At 62.4% G+C, this 14,447-nt stretch overlaps 2 protein-coding genes across 2 annotated transcripts in view; both read right to left on the bottom strand.

Annotated features, from left to right (window-relative positions):
* Positions 1-14,447, bottom strand: part of KLHL30 (kelch like family member 30) — a 29,872-nt gene that overhangs the window by 2,689 nt on the left and 12,736 nt on the right. The gene's annotated exons all lie outside the window — the stretch shown is intronic.
* On the bottom strand, positions 1,085-8,839 carry ERFE (erythroferrone). The gene is made up of 8 exons (XM_043578334.1): positions 8,527-8,839; positions 6,251-6,373; positions 5,570-5,672; positions 4,358-4,602; positions 4,174-4,282; positions 3,991-4,081; positions 3,026-3,104; positions 1,085-2,185 (listed from the first exon to the last, which is right to left on the bottom strand). Exons 1-8 carry the CDS (start codon positions 8,710-8,712, stop codon positions 2,087-2,089), a joined length of 1,035 nt encoding a protein of 344 aa, XP_043434269.1. The 5' UTR covers positions 8,713-8,839; the 3' UTR covers positions 1,085-2,086.

Here is a 14,447-nt window from a genome sequence, read left to right as displayed (position 1 = left end):
TTCTGATTCCCTTGATAATGGGTGTAGTCGGGCCCCAGGTCTCTGGACTGCCGGGTCTCCTGAGTCCCCCCATCTGGACCCCCTGGGTGTAAAAGGGGCGCTTTCCCGGTGGGGGGGTGGGGGTAGGTCGGTGGGGGTAGGTCGGAGCAGCCAAGCTGCTGTTCAAACGCCTCTGAAATCCAGCTTCCAGTGTTAGGCATGTGCGTGCAGTTGGCTCTGTGCTGGGCTGAGGTCAGTTGTGAGGACATTTGAAAGGGGGACCCTTCTGGTGAAGATGTTAAAAAATGCATAGTCTGGAGGCACCTGGGTGGCTCAGTCGGTTGAGCGGCCGACTTCAGCTCATGATCTCGCGGTCTGTGAGTTCGAGTTCCACGTCGGGCTCTGTGCTGGCAGCTCAGAGCCTGGAGCCTGTTTCGGATTCTGTGTCTCCCTCTCTCTGACCCTCCCCCATTCATGCTCTGTCTCTGTCTCAAATAAACGTTAAAAAATAAATAATAAATAAGTAAATAAATAAATAAATGCACAGTCTGCTTGCAGGAAGAAACTAAAATACTTCTCAAGTCCTTATTGATCCGGAAAACCGGTCACATGATCACCGCAACCGAGTTTTAGTAAAGCAGCTCTCGGGCCTCCCTTAAGTGTTTGCCTCAGGATGATGTAAGTTTCCACCACGTTGCCTTAGAAGCAGCAGTTTGGTAACTTGCGCCGGCCCCGCCCAGCACGCGCAGGCGCTTTATCGCCCCTTCTGGCCTGCAAGTACCCCCCGCCACGTTCTGAGCACACCCTTCCCCGGAGAGTGTGGAGCCAGCCTCCTTGCCGGGGACTGGGACTCCATACGGTGGGGTGTCACTGAAGAGAAGGACCCCTGACTTTCCAGAGGCGTGAAACAGAACGCTTTTTATCCCCTCGGCATCCTCAACCAGGAGCCAGTCTGCAACTCCCGAGTCCCCCAGTGCCCAGAGAGCCACCGTCCCAGAGCCGTCCTGAGTGGACCTGGCCTAAATGTTTAAGGTTATTTTCAGGTCTGCGCTTTTTGTCACTGTGCATAAGTCCTGTAATAAGAGTTCTTAGCACTGGAACCACATCACGAAGTCAGTTACATAAATACATTCCACCCGGCAAGATCATACAATAAATACTTCAACAAACTGGTGTGTAATACACTTAGGTTGAGAAAAAGGAAGAGGTCCGTGGTTTTTTCAAGGATAAAAGCTTCTCTAAAATATGCCCACTGGATGCAAAGGGGAATCTAGAGGAGGGTGTGGCCGCAGCAGCCCTTATCAAACAGCCAGGGGAGGCAGGACCCATGGCAGCCGGCCCTTCCTGGTAGGGTGGGTACCAGTCCTACTGAGAATCGCACCAGGCCTGCCAAGGGCACCGAATGCCCGGTTCGCGTGTACTGCGCCCGGGCCCCCCCCATCCCTCCTGCAGGAGGGAGGTGTTGGGATCCCAAGAGGGGACACGAGCTGTGTGTTCTGGGAGATCGGTCAGACCTGGTCACCGTCCTGAAGCCTGCCGGATGGTAAGGTGACTGCAGCCACCGCCCTCTTCCCTCTGGGCCTGAACACACCCTTGTCAGACTAGCCTGCCCCCCCCCCCCGGCCCCCCTGTGGCACCAGGTCCCTGCAGCCACCGTGGCCCAGGCTGCCGTGTAACTTCCTCAGCGGCACCTGGGAAGAAACACCTGTGTCCCCTCACAGGACCACCCCCCGCCGACCGCTGGCCTCTCCGCCCCAGTCCATCACTGATACAGTGTCACAATGAATTTGGGACCCAACTCCCCCAAGACAAAGCAAGTGCTTCTGGGCGCTGAGCCCCATAGAAACGTTTGCCGAGTAACAGCCCGATGGGGCTCTCCTCCTCTTGAAAGACGACCTCCTGAAATCACTCCTGGTGCCAGTGTGCACGTCACCTCCCTGGGCCGCTGGAGTTGGGCCGTCTCTGGGCTGAGCGGCAGGACCCACACGGGCAGTTCCAAGGGCTTCCTCCGGCGCCTGGCCCCCCGCCACTCCGGGGCCGCCCGGCCCGGATATTGTTCGGACCCGCTTCTGTTTGCCGGGCACAAGGAAGGGCCCGGTGTGGCCGCTCAGACGCCGAGGAGGACCGCGCTGAAGTGGGAGCCGCTGCGCACGGTGAGGGAGGAGCCGCTGGCGTTGTCCAGGAAGACGGAGGCGTACTGCCCCATCTGCAGGGAGGGTCAGAGCCAGCCTGGGGACCGCCAGCCCCCCAAATGCAGAATCTGGGGACTCCCCCAACCGTCTGCATCCGAGGACCCCAGGTGGACCCCGTGCCACCCGGCACTGCCTGGGACCTGACCCCCTTCGACGCCTTACAGCGACCACAGCTCTGGCCTCCCAACTGTGTGGGAGCTTAAGCAAACAACGTAACCTTTCTGTGCCTTCGTTCCCGTGTTTGTGAACAGTGGGAACGCTGTACATCACCTACACTTAAATAAAAACTTTCCATTCTGGTGACCTCAAAGCAGGTACTTTACGTAAAGAGCTGGGGGTGGGGGGGGCCTGGCATGCTGCTATTTAAGGGTCAGCTGTCACTCCACACGTCTGCACTTCAACTCTTTCTCTTTTACTAAGTCCCACGTATCAATTTGTCACTTGCCAAGGGCCCCACAGTGCCAGAAGAGACTGTCACGTAGGATCCTGTGTAAAGTCACGTCTGCTTCCCACGGTTGCAACAGGCCCAGGGTTGTTACAGTGTCAGCCTGAGGGCACAGAGCTGACCTCCATTCCCTCCTGCCACCTGTCCCTACAGGGAGCCCCAGTCCTCTGTGGGATGCCGGGGAGGTCTGAACACAGCGGACTGAGGAGCAGGGCGGCAGCTGAGGACGGCGGCCGTGCCCGGGGCCGGGGGGAGGCTTTGCTCTGCCCGAACCCGTGTGAGCTCCCCGGTGTGGCCCCAATCTCTCCCAGGCCTGGAGTCGGAGGGCACTGTTCCCAGGGATCCTGAGCACCCACCTAGCCTTGCCCAGGTGGTGCCTGCCCCCCGTGCCCGAGCCTGTCCCACGCACCTGCAGGTACAGAACACCGTTTACGGAGATGGTGAAGAGCTCGCTGCTACTCTCCAGGCCCATGACAGCCTCCAGGGAGCTGCAGCCAAAATGGGAAGACCGTCAGCCCGCACCCCGGGCCCCACCAACCTCCTGTGCTCACAACCACCCCAGCAAACGACAGCCGCCCAGCTCAGTGCAGTGGTAACAGCTGTCCTGGCCAGGTCTTCTGGTGGAGGGTGGCATCCAAACTGGATCCTCCAGAGGAGGGGGGACAGTCTCCACAGGGCCAAGGGGGCTCTGCGAGTGCCCAGAAAGTCAAGCCTGGGCCCAGGCCAGGGCTGAAAGGTCCCGGCCCTGCTGCAAAGAGGACACAGGCCAGTGCAGCTGGAAGTGGGGGGGGTGGTGGCAGCAGTGATGCCAAAAAAGTGGGTTCAGGCCAATCTATGGAAGGTTTCCAATGGCGGACTGGGAAGTTCTGAACTCTGTCTCCCAACTGCTGTGGAGCGTGCGCGCGCCCACTCTGTGCCTGGGGTCCACTGGGGGCGCTGGGGATACAGAGGGTGCTGCCCCTCGCCCTCCGGGGTGCAGGTGCCACGGAAAGAGGGATCGCGTCAGGGAGCGGACGGCGAGAAGGAAGTTCCCAGGCAGAAGAGACGGGCGGTGATGGGTTGCACGGGCGCTGTGGCTTCCGGGTGACAGCGCAGGTGAGGGGAGCGGGGAGGCTGGGGAAGTGTTGGGGTAAGTACCGTGCGCCGCCCCCCCCACCCCCTGCTGCTGGAAAAGGATGGCCTGATGGAGCCTGGAGCTGACTGCGAGATCGGGAAGGAGGAGATCGGGAAGGAGGCGTAGGGTCGCCGGCGGCTGGTGCGTCGGCGCTGGCCGCTGGCGGACAGGGTCTTTCCAAGCTGGGCAGCGCTAGGGTGGGGTGAGGAGACGGGGGGGGGGGGGGCGGGTTTAGTGTCGGAGTTCCCACCCCAACTCACGCGTTGCGCTGGCACCGGGACTGGATGCAGATGAGCAGGCGCAGGCGGTCCCGGGGGCGCGGCGGCCCCCGCCTGGGCTGCTCGGCGAGCGCTGCAGGGGTGGGGGGGAGGGGGCGGTCACGGGCGGCGGGGTTCCGAGCGCACGGGGGCGACCCCCCGCGCCCCGCCCGCCGGGAGCCTCACCCGCGTGCAGCGTGGCGGCGAGCGCGTAGAAGCCGGCCACGGGCGCCGTGTACTGGCCGCTGGTCAGGTTCAGGCCGGGGCCGCGGCGGAAGGCGCCCTCGGCGTCGGGCTGCGGGGCGCACGGAGGTCAGCCCGGGCCCGCCCGCCCGCGTCCCCGTCCCCGCCCCCGCCGGCCCGGGCTCACCAGGTAGTAGCCGCCCAGCTCGTGCAGCGCGCGCCGCTCCACCGACGCGTCCCGGCGCAGGCGGCCGTGGAAGGCGGCCTCGACGCGCGGCGCCCGCGGGCCCGGGGCCAGGGGCGCGGCCAGCAGGGCCAGCACGCCCGCGTCCCCCGTCCCCGCCTCCTCGTCCTCCCGCGGGGCGGCCGCGCCCGCCGCGGGGCCGCGCGTGCAGGGCTCGGGCTCCGCGCGCTCCCGCTGCCGCACCGCGCCTGGCACAGAGCGAACGGTGGCCGCGCCGCCCGCCCACCTGCCCGCGTCCCTGACCCTTGCCCCGGATCCACTACCGACTGCACGCGCCCCCACGCGCCGGCGCCCGCGCTCCGGGATCCACGGGAGACCCCCCTCGCCGCCTGCAGGGCCTGGAAAACGTGGCTTCCCGAGCCCGCGGCTGTTCCTGTTTTCCCTTCGAACTTTGGCTACCGGATAGCTCGGGGCGGACTCACTGAACCCAGCGCCCAGCTTCTGCGGCCTCACTTCTCCATCCTGCCCACGCCTCCCCCTGCCCACTCCTGTCTTCTCCGCTTATAGCGAGCTGAAGGGGAGGAAAGGCTCTCCTAATAGGTGTCATAATAAAGTGAACTCTGGAAGATACTGGGAGATAGGACTCAGCAGCTGCCCAAATGCAGGGCCGTCCCCCGGACATAACAGCTCAGCTGCCCCGCCTGCGGCAACCCCCCCACCCCCCTGACTGCCCAGGACACTATCCTCCCTGCCTCCCGTGGGGCTCTTGACCAGCAGCTGAGACCTGCCAGGGAAAGAGGCAGGGACACAGGTGATCAAGGGGAAGAAGCTGGGGTCTCAGTCCAGGGCCTGGGGTGAGTCTCAAATCCCCATGTTTGCTTTGTGATCAGAGGAGCACTTTGCAAAGTTAAGAAGCTCTGATCCCTCACTGATGGTCCCCACTCTGGGGGTACGGGTCCCCTGGCCCCAATCCCAGATGGGATAGGGTGCTGATCCCCGAGTGGCCAAGTCCTCCTTCCCCTGTGAAGCCTCCCCCTTACCACGCTCCTCCCAGACCCCCAACCCGACCCTCAGCCTCACCCAAGCCCCCCTGTCACAGAGCAGGGGCCTCCTCGAGGGCTGGCCCACACGGGCATGCCCAGCCACCTCCTCCAGGACACCCTCCTCCGGCCCCACTCACGCCAAGGGTGCGTGTCCACATGGGCACACCCCTACCTTTCAGCAGCAGCTGGAACTCCTTCAGCAGCACTTCAGGTGGGATGATGGGGCCAGGGGGGCCCTGGGGACCGGGGGGCCCCGGGGGCCCTGGGAAGCCAAGCTGAAAAGGAACCTCAGCAGTGAGGAGACATGTCTAGTAAGCTAGACATCAAGAGCAGGTGCCAGGTCTCGGGCTAAAAGGAATGAGACAGGGAACCCCGCAGTCTCCAGGGCCCCCAGGCTCCCCACCTGTTGGGAACCAGAGGGTGTGTCAGTCCAGCCTGACTACAACCCTCCCGGACGGCCGTCTCAGGCCAGCCCGGGCCTCCCTCCCTAGGGTACAGATGGAAGAGAAAGGGGGTCGCTGAGGGCGCTGCCTGGCTTTCCAGGGGTGCAGGAAAAATGATAGCAACAGGCCTCAAATTCCGGGTCACCTGGGGCCCCAGCTTGGCACTTTCTGTGCTCTCCGACCCCAGGCCAAGGGTGAGGGTCTGTCCTCGCTGGCACTGCTCGGGGTGTGCCCGTGGGGGCAAGGGGGTGATGGTGGTGGGCTGGGGGTGCAGGGAAGGCCTTGCAGGTGGAGGCCCCCTGCTTCCCCACGTGCCCCCCCAAGACACACACACACACACACACACACACACACACACTCCCCCAGGACACACATACGTGCACACACGCTGCTGGAGCTCCCGTGCTCACCTTCAGCTTCTTGGCCTTGCCTCTGCCTCCCCTCTTGCCATTGACGCCTTTATCACTCTGCCTGATGAAGAGCATCCAGGCATCCCTGGGCTCGATGCCGTGTGTCCCCTCGGCGGGGGGCTCCTGGAACACAGCCAGCCGTGAGGCTGGTTTGCCTCCTGCAGTGGGCGCCGCCCCCGCCCCGAGCAGACAGGACACTTTTCAGGACGTCCCTGTGCGCAGGACGGGCCTTCCGCACCCTCGGGGCCTGGTCCTTGTCAGCACTGGTGTCCTCAAAGCCAGCGCAGCCCCCAGCCCGAGCTTCCCGCCCTCCCGACACAGGGAGGGTGACCAGGCCGCACTGCAGCCTGGGCTCCGTGGAGAAGAGGGCTTGGGCCGCGGGTGGGGGGCGGGGGGCGGGGGGCGTGGGCCACCGAGCAGGTGAGAATCCTGGCCTGGCTGGCCCACCTCTTCCGGCTTCCCTCCACAGGAGCTCCCTGGGAGCCCGCCAGCTCAAAAGTGCTCCGGAGGAGGCCACTGTGCTCACCAGGGCCGCCTGTGCGGCCCCCACTGGAGTGCCAGGGACACGGGTTACGGCAGCTGACAGCACAAGAACGGGACGGTTAGGAGGCCCGGCGGCCTAGCACTGATCTGTTATGAATGCGGAGTGACACCACTCAGCCTCCTCAGGACCTCCAGAACAAGGACAGGGGTGATTCTAGAAACATCCATTCCTGTGCACGCTGCATTCTGACCAGTGCCGACACGGAGCAAAATCCCAGGAGGTGCCTTTCAGGGAGAGGCCTTTGGCTCATCAGCCAGTGGGCCTCAGGTGGTCTGGCCCCAGGTGAGGCCACCAGCCGGGAAGGAAATCGGCCCAAGGGCTTAGATGAGGTCACAAGCCAGTAACAGTGGCTGAAGGGAGGACGCCGGGGTTTCAGAGCTCGGAGACCGAGCTGGCGGTCTCCTGGCCACTCCGCAGGGCCTGGGGCCTTCCTTCGGGAGCTAGTGTGCAGTGGTGGGGACACGGGGCCCCCCGTGCCAGAAGAGCCTGGGGTTGGACAGAGAAAGGGCTCAGAGTGCCCAGGGCCTCCTGGGCCGGGCGAGGTGCCATCCTACTAGCTGCTCACCGTGGACACAGGACCGGGTTCCACTTTACGGCCTCGCTCTGCCTTTGTCGGGAACGCGTGCCCAGAGGGTTCCACAGAGGCTGGACGGGTGCGCCAAGCTGACCCTCCCAGCTGGGCCAGTACTCGGACCCCAGTTTGGTTTGGGGGGGCAGAAACAGGTGGAGGCGAGTCACCCTGGGGCCGGGGGAGGCGGCCCATGGCAGTGTGGGTGGGTGGCAGGCAGCTGTCCTGTCCCACTGGGGTCCCCAGCTGTGAGAGGCTCTCAGAAAGGAGGTGGGGGAGCCTCTGGTCCCGTGTGGGCTCCACAAACAGAGTCCGAGGCCAGAACCCCTCCTGGGAGCCCCCAGGCCTCTTGCTTCCAGGTGACTGTATCCTGACATCTGGCCACCCTTCTCCAGAAAGAGTGACCCATGGTCTGGGTGGGGTTGGCCTTCCTGACTTCCAGTGGTGGGAGAAGCACTTCGGGGAGGCTCCTCCCAGGGAGCCCTCCCGCTGGCTGCCACCACCACCCTCTTTGGAGGCGGTGTCCTTGGCCTTGGTGGCACCAAGTGTGAGCTGAAGCCCAGCGCTGAGGGCTCCTCTGAAGTCCCCTCCTCCCCGCCCTCGGGGCCGGGCACTGTGCGCTGCCCTCAGAAGCTGCAGGTCATTAGGGGCCCTGCACACACCGCCCCCACCCCCGCCATGCTCCCCAGACCGAAAGGGAAGCACTTTCTTTGTTGTTTTTCTGAGAGAACTGCGCCTAGTAAATTCGGGAGCGGCGGTCACACTTTCACAAATAGGTTCTTCCCAGTTTCATGCCGGTCAAGTTATTTACATTTTACCCACTTCCCAACTTCCTTCTGCCCCCACCCCGGGGAAAAGGCGGTTCACGCGGAGCCAGTGGAATTTTGCCCTTAATGCCGCAGAACTACCCCCAAAGTCCCAGCCAAGGTTGGCCCTGCCGGAGCCGGTCCGCGCGGAGGGGCCGCGTCCACACTCCCCGCGTCTTCCCGGAGCTCCGCCGGCCACGCGCTTCCACCGCACGTTAGGAAGGCGGACGCCCGGGCCAGCCCCGGTCTCCGCCCGCGACGCCGCGCTGCCCTCGGTGCCCCCACCCCTCCCCGGGATCTCGGGGACGTGCGCGCTCCGGGTGGGGAAACCGAGGCCCGAGGGGGTCCGGCGTCTTACCGGCGGGCGGGCGGGCGGCCCCGCGCGGTTCTCCGCCGGCAGCTCGTTCCCGGGCCGCGGCTCCTGGCGGGCGCGGCTCTCGGCGGGCTCTCCGGGCTCCGGGAAGACGAAGCCCGCGGCGGCGGCCAGCAGGCCCGCACAGACGAGGAGCAGGCGGGCCCCGGCGGGGCGGCGGGCGGGGGCCATGCGGGCGGCGGCTCCCTCTGGGCTCGGAGCGCGGCGTCTCGGGGACCGCGCTCCCGTTCCGCGCCTTATAACGCGCTTGAATCCCCCGCCTCGCCCTTCGCGCGTCACGGCCCTGCGCCCCCTGCCGGGCCCGGCGCGCGCTGTAGCGGGTGTGCGCGCGCGCCCGCGCCTGTGCGTGTGCCCGTGCCCGTGCGCGCGCGCGTGCCTGTGTGCGAGCGCGGTGCGTGTGCCTTGCGCGCGCGCGTGTGCCTGTGTGCGAATGCGTGTGCCTGTGCCTATGCGCGTGCGTGTGCCTGTGTGCGCGCGCGCACAGCGCGGGGACGGGGTGGGCGCTGCCCTGGAGGTGGGGGGAGCGCAGCAGGGGGAAACGGGGGAAGGGGCGCTGCAGCCGAGGAGGGTGGTGCAGAGAAGGGGTGAGGAGAGGGGAGGAGGGACCGCGGCGGAGCGGGGGGGGGGGGGGGGGGGGGGGGGGAGTGCGTACAGAGAGTAGGGTGTGCGGGCGGGGGCGCGGCATAGGGTTGGAGGTGCGAGGAGGGGACCACGGGAACGAACAGGGGCGCGGGGAGGCGAGGCGGAGGGGGAGGCCTCGCTCGCGTTGGCCAGAGCGCCCCCTCCTGTCGAGCGGGTTTGCGTTCCATCTCCAGGCCCCGGGGCCATTCCTTTGCGCTGTCCAGCTCTTCTTCTCAGGGGGGCTTGGGTGTCCCTTCTTCTGGCCCTGGACCCTCTGTCGTCTTGACAGCCTTTTCTCTACGGGGAGCCGGGTCGCTTCCCTCCTCTGAGCCTGGGAGCATCCCTTCATCCCTGTCTATTCCGTGCATGGTCTGTGGGGACCTCGAGGCATCCCATTCCCATTATTCCAGGTGGCGCCCCGTGAGGTCCAGGCCTTGCCAACATAGGTTTAATACACCTGAGCGGGGACGACACCCAAAGACCCTACCCAGTGCCTCTTTCCCAGGTGGGGACCCTACGCTTCTGGCGCTGCCTTCTGCCCATGGCTGGGATGCCCTAAACTCAGAGTGCGCTGTCCTTCCCCATCCCGGTGCAGGGGCGGGGAATCCACAACCTGGGGCAGCCACCCTGCACAGATATGGTTGCACCTAGACCCAGGCTGGGAGGCCTGAGCCCTCTGGTGACCTAGCCAGGTGTGGGGGCTAGATTCCAGTGCCAGGCACAGGGCTCTGCTGGCATGGGGCTCCAGATCCTGCAGGCTTGAACTCCAGGCTCCTCCCTGAAAGAGCCAGCTCCCTCATCCCCTCTGGGCTGCTTTGTTCCCTTACATGCCCATTGCCTTCCTGTCTCCCCATGGCAGGTAAGGGCATGGGAATAGCACCGAAGTGCCTGCACCTGGTGGGCACACAGTGTCCTTTGTTCACGAGTGGGAGAAGACACAGCTAACGATTGCACCTTGCAAAGGTCTGCCCCCACCGAGGGTCGTCTCTTCTGAGCCTCACCCTGTCCTATTTCACAGAGTGTGGCAGGCGGTGGCTCCCTAGCCTGGGGGAGGGATCGTGGGTAATCCTAAATCAGGAGCCCCCCACTCATGCCCTGTTTCGGTGGCTGGTTTTCTACACCAGACAGGGAAGGGGTAGGGGGGCTGGGGGGAGTGGGGAACACAGGAAATATTTCAGATTTTAGAAAAAGCCTGGTATTCGGTGTTCATCGTTCTGTGATTCTGCCTCTTTTTCTGTAGGATGTGAATATGGTGGTAGAATTGGGGTGTTTTGGGGGGGGTCAGAGTGTTTAAACAAAAAAATACCCTGCCTCACCCTGAGAATTTGTCCCCCGGGGGTCAGGGTGTCCCATAGACTTATTCTGTGAGGATATCTTTCAGAGGCAAATCAAGACTACAACAGAGAAGCTCTGTCTTTAATCTTGAAAAAAACAATTTCTCAGCAGAATGAAAAATGGAAACTCCCATAGAAATTACAGATGCCCCAGAAGACAATTGAGAGATAGTGGCTTGCATGATAGGTACTTAACAAAACATACGGCCTTATTTCCTCTGCAGACATTCAGCAGTGTTGTCACTAACGAGGACATTCGCTCCCGAATCAGTGGAGGCTATTACAAAGCCTTCAAAGGATTAAGCATTTCTCGGGTGGGTTCTCATTTCTGGTCCCACGAGGAAAGTCTGTTAAGAAGCTGGGTGTGCAGAACTTTGTAATGACGTGCTTGTCTGTGCTGGGACACGGGCCTCGGAGTCCACTACTAAAATCTTGATCATTTTCATTTCTGGGGGGGGGGGGGCGGGCTTTATCTGGGACCACTGGACGCCAAGCGTGGGGCGTGTTCTCTTTGCCGAAACCTGCAGTCTCCTGGCTCCAGGAGGTGCAGCCCGTGAACAGTAATTTCATGTTTCTGAAAAAGCACGCCCACACCCAGCACCTCATCCATTTTTCATGGGCCGCACTGACTAGCCCGGAGAGGTGAGGGGCCTGCCCAGGGACACACAGCCTGGGCTTGGGGGTGGGGCCGGGCCCTCTCGCCCCCTGGGCGTGCTCACACCTTCACAGCCACAGATTTTGTCCATTACGATCCTTCCTATTCTGGATGGAGAGAAATTGGAGCTACGTGATGAGCTTGCGGGTCATGGATGAACGCGTGGCCCTGTCTTTTCCCTGAGACAACCAGGTAGCACAGGTGGGGATTGCCCCCCGGGGTCTGGCTGTGAGGGAAGGCCAGGGAAACGCACGTGGCTGGCCACTCTTGAACCCAGGGAGCACTCCCCACTTGGGTGGTGGGTAGAATGCTGTGGGGGGCAGCCCTGCGCGGTGGGAGGAAAGAGACACCTCTTGGAGGCCACGTTCAAGCCCTGGCTTGCCCCCCCCCGGCGGGTGGCTGGTCTGTCCTGGAGCTTCTTGGAGTTTCCTTCCAGTTTCCCTGCCTGCGAGCTGGGATTAAGGGACACATGCCCTTGGGGCTGCTCTAGGGTGAGCTGAGGTCACAGTGGGTGCCGTGTGGGGCCGTGAGGGAAGCCTGCTTGTCTCCCAGGCTGCCTCGGTGGTGAGGGTCCCTGGCCTGGGCCATCAGCACCACGTCACGGGGGGCTGTCCTCAGACCTGCGTGAAGACGGAGGCTCCAAGCCTTGTCATGTGGCAGAGCATGATGGGAGCACAGGACAGACCCGGCAGTGGGTCTGCTCAGCAAATCTGGTTCTTGCTTGGCCACCTGGAGCAAAGGTCACATGTGGCTTTGGAAGAGGCACATATGGGGCCTTTAGGCACTCATCCCTCTGAGACTCAGTTTGCTGGTTCTGTAGAGCGGGCATAGTGGCCGCTGCCCCCGAGCCTTTGTCTGGGATCCCACTCACACGTGAGGGATGAGCAGACAAAGCCAAGGCCAGGAGGAAGGTGGCCTCAGCATGGAGGCCGGGCTGCTTGGGCTCCCCACTGCTGGTTGCTGGCCTGGATCCCATCCGCAGGGACGTGAGGCATACTGCTGTCAGGGCCGGGTGCCATTTGGCCCGCCTGACGCCACGGAAGGCGAGGCTCTGGCTGCGTACCTTTCACAGTGCCGGGGACCCCTGGGAATGGAGGGATCCAGTTGGGGGCGTGGGGTCCCTAAGATGTTTGCGTGACTTCATTTCCACCTCCCAGTGGAGAGCCCCAGCCCGCCTGAGGGCTTGGAGGACAGCTTGGAGGACAGCTGCCATGTGAAACCCAGTTATTTTCCCAAACAGTGAACAATCCTAGTGATGTCATGGGCCCTGCCGGAGGGCCCAAATCAAATCGGTTCTGGTGCTGGTGCAGGCTCCCGTGACACCGTCCCAAGGTGACGACACAGCCTGGCCCTGGGGTGGGGGAGCGCAGAGCGTGGGGCCTGCAGATGGGGCTCCCTGTCTGTTTCTGGGGGTCACATTTCGGGAGTGAAATCCGCTCAGAGGAGGGCAGGCCTCAGCAAGGACTCCCCCAGGTCAAGGAGCACCAGAAACAGGTTCCGGTGGCACCAGACAGCTTGTCCCCCAGCCCCCCCTCCCCCCCGCGGCAGCAGCCCGGGGGTTCAGAGCCGGGGCAGCATCTGGGGCTGAGGCAATGGGTCTCAGGATGGAAGTACTGAATGAGTGGGCACAGAAGGGGGCCCAGACGGAGCCCGAGGTGGCCTCCCCCGTGCGCCCTCAGGCCTGGCTGAAACCTAATCCTCATTCTTGGGCCCTCATGTCACGGCCTCAGCCCTGGCTTCCCATCAGCCTGCTGCAGTCAAGCTGTTCTCACTCTTCTCTTTTCCTCCAAAGGAAGGGCCTTTGCCGATGAAGTCATGGGAATAAAAGCTCCCTTTGCCCCCGAAAACAGTGGGAGCCTGGAGTCAACTTGTTGTGTGGCCTCCCAATGTCCAGGAAGGCGACCTTTGCTGTTTACTGGAACCTTCCAAACACATGACATCATCTAATTCTCGAATCGTGTGATTACCCCCATTGCACAGATGAGGAAACTGAGGCTGAGATCTTGGGACTGGCCCAAGGTCACTCGTCCAGGTCTAACCTTCACGACCTGGGGTCAGCGGCTCATTCAGTGAACATTTGCTCAGTTCCCCGCTACATGCCGGGCCCGGGTCAAGTGCTGGGGGTAAGCCGTGCAATCCTGGACAGGTCCGTGGGCCGCCTAGGTCTGGCAAGGGAAGGTCTGGTCTTTCTCACGGAGGGTTTCTTGGTGTATTTTCTGCTCATCGTTTCCATGTTTTCGATTGATTAACTTAAAAAATCAGCCTAGCTCACCTTCGAGTTTAATGTAAGAGGGTACATGTTGGTGGCTCTGTCTTGCCATTGTGAGAAGAATTACATTCGTGTGGTTGCGATCCAAATAACCCCAGCTGCTGGCCCTGAAGAGCCCTGGGACAGCCGATTAGCTTTGGGGAAGTGACACTGGCTCCTGGGGTGTTTATTCCAAGCAGGGAGGTTCTGTTTGCAGCCCACTTCCTCCTGCAATTAATCGACGTCGTGCCTGGCCACCCTCCCGTGTGCGTGATCCAGGGGCCTGGGGGAATCACCTGCACGCAGCAACAGTAGCCACACTTCCGGCTGAGTGGCACTGGGGACCGAAGATGAAGGACATGGCCCCGGAGGAGCGGACGGCCTTACCTTTTGTGTGGCTGTGACCACCCCTTCTTTTTTTTTTTTTTTTTAATTTTTTTTATCGTTTATTTATTTTTGAGACAGAGAGAGACAGAGCATCAACGGGGGAGGGGCAGAGAGAGAGGGAGGCACAGAATCCGAAACAGGCCCCAGGCTCCAAGCTGTGAGCACAGAGGCGGACGCGGGCCTCAAACTCACGGACCGAGAGGTCATGACCTGAGCTGAAGTCGGACGTTCAACCGACTGAGCCACCCAGGCGCCCCTGTGACCACCCCTTCTTAAGTCACAGATTCCTGGTCAAAATTCATACTTTCCACCGGGCCAACTGGTCGACCAATGGGAGTAGAGGTCTGAATTGACCACAGTGAGGTGTCATTGGATCACTTCATTTATTACAGATATTTACATGGGACTGTCAACTGCTTGATTCCAACAGTCACCGTCCCTGCCTGGTACAGGAAAGAGGCTCAATAACAGGAGGGTCTTGTCTGCGAGATACTGGAAAACCCAAGTCCAGCAGAAGTGGTGAGAAGCGTCCATGGACCCTGGCTCATCTGGGAACCAAAGGGAGTTGAGCCTGGGTTGGTGGCCACAGAGGGCACTGTGTAGCACTCTTTGGTCACCAAAGTCTCAGGGCTGCTGAGGAGTCTCAGTTTACCCAACACCG

The sequence above is a fragment of the Prionailurus bengalensis genome, chromosome C1 (genome assembly GCF_016509475.1).
Source record: "Prionailurus bengalensis isolate Pbe53 chromosome C1, Fcat_Pben_1.1_paternal_pri, whole genome shotgun sequence".
In the NCBI taxonomy this organism is placed as follows: Eukaryota; Metazoa; Chordata; class Mammalia; order Carnivora; family Felidae; genus Prionailurus; species Prionailurus bengalensis.
Note: the sequence above shows the minus strand (reverse complement) of the source record. Positions and strands in the feature narration are given on the sequence as shown.

Excerpts from the sequence above, each read along its gene's own strand:
- ERFE (XM_043578334.1), bottom strand. The coding sequence starts at position 8,712 with ATGGCCCCCGCCCGCCGCCCCGCCGGGGCCCGCCTGCTCCTCGTCTGT. Across the intron at positions 4,603-5,569 it reads GTTCCAGCTGCTGCTGAAAG|GCGCGGTGCGGCAGCGGGAG; the intron begins GTAGGGGTGTGC and ends GCTCTGTGCCAG. Across the intron at positions 2,186-3,025 it reads ACGGTGTTCTGTACCTGCAG|ATGGGGCAGTACGCCTCCGT; the intron begins GTGCGTGGGACA and ends CCCTCCCTGCAG.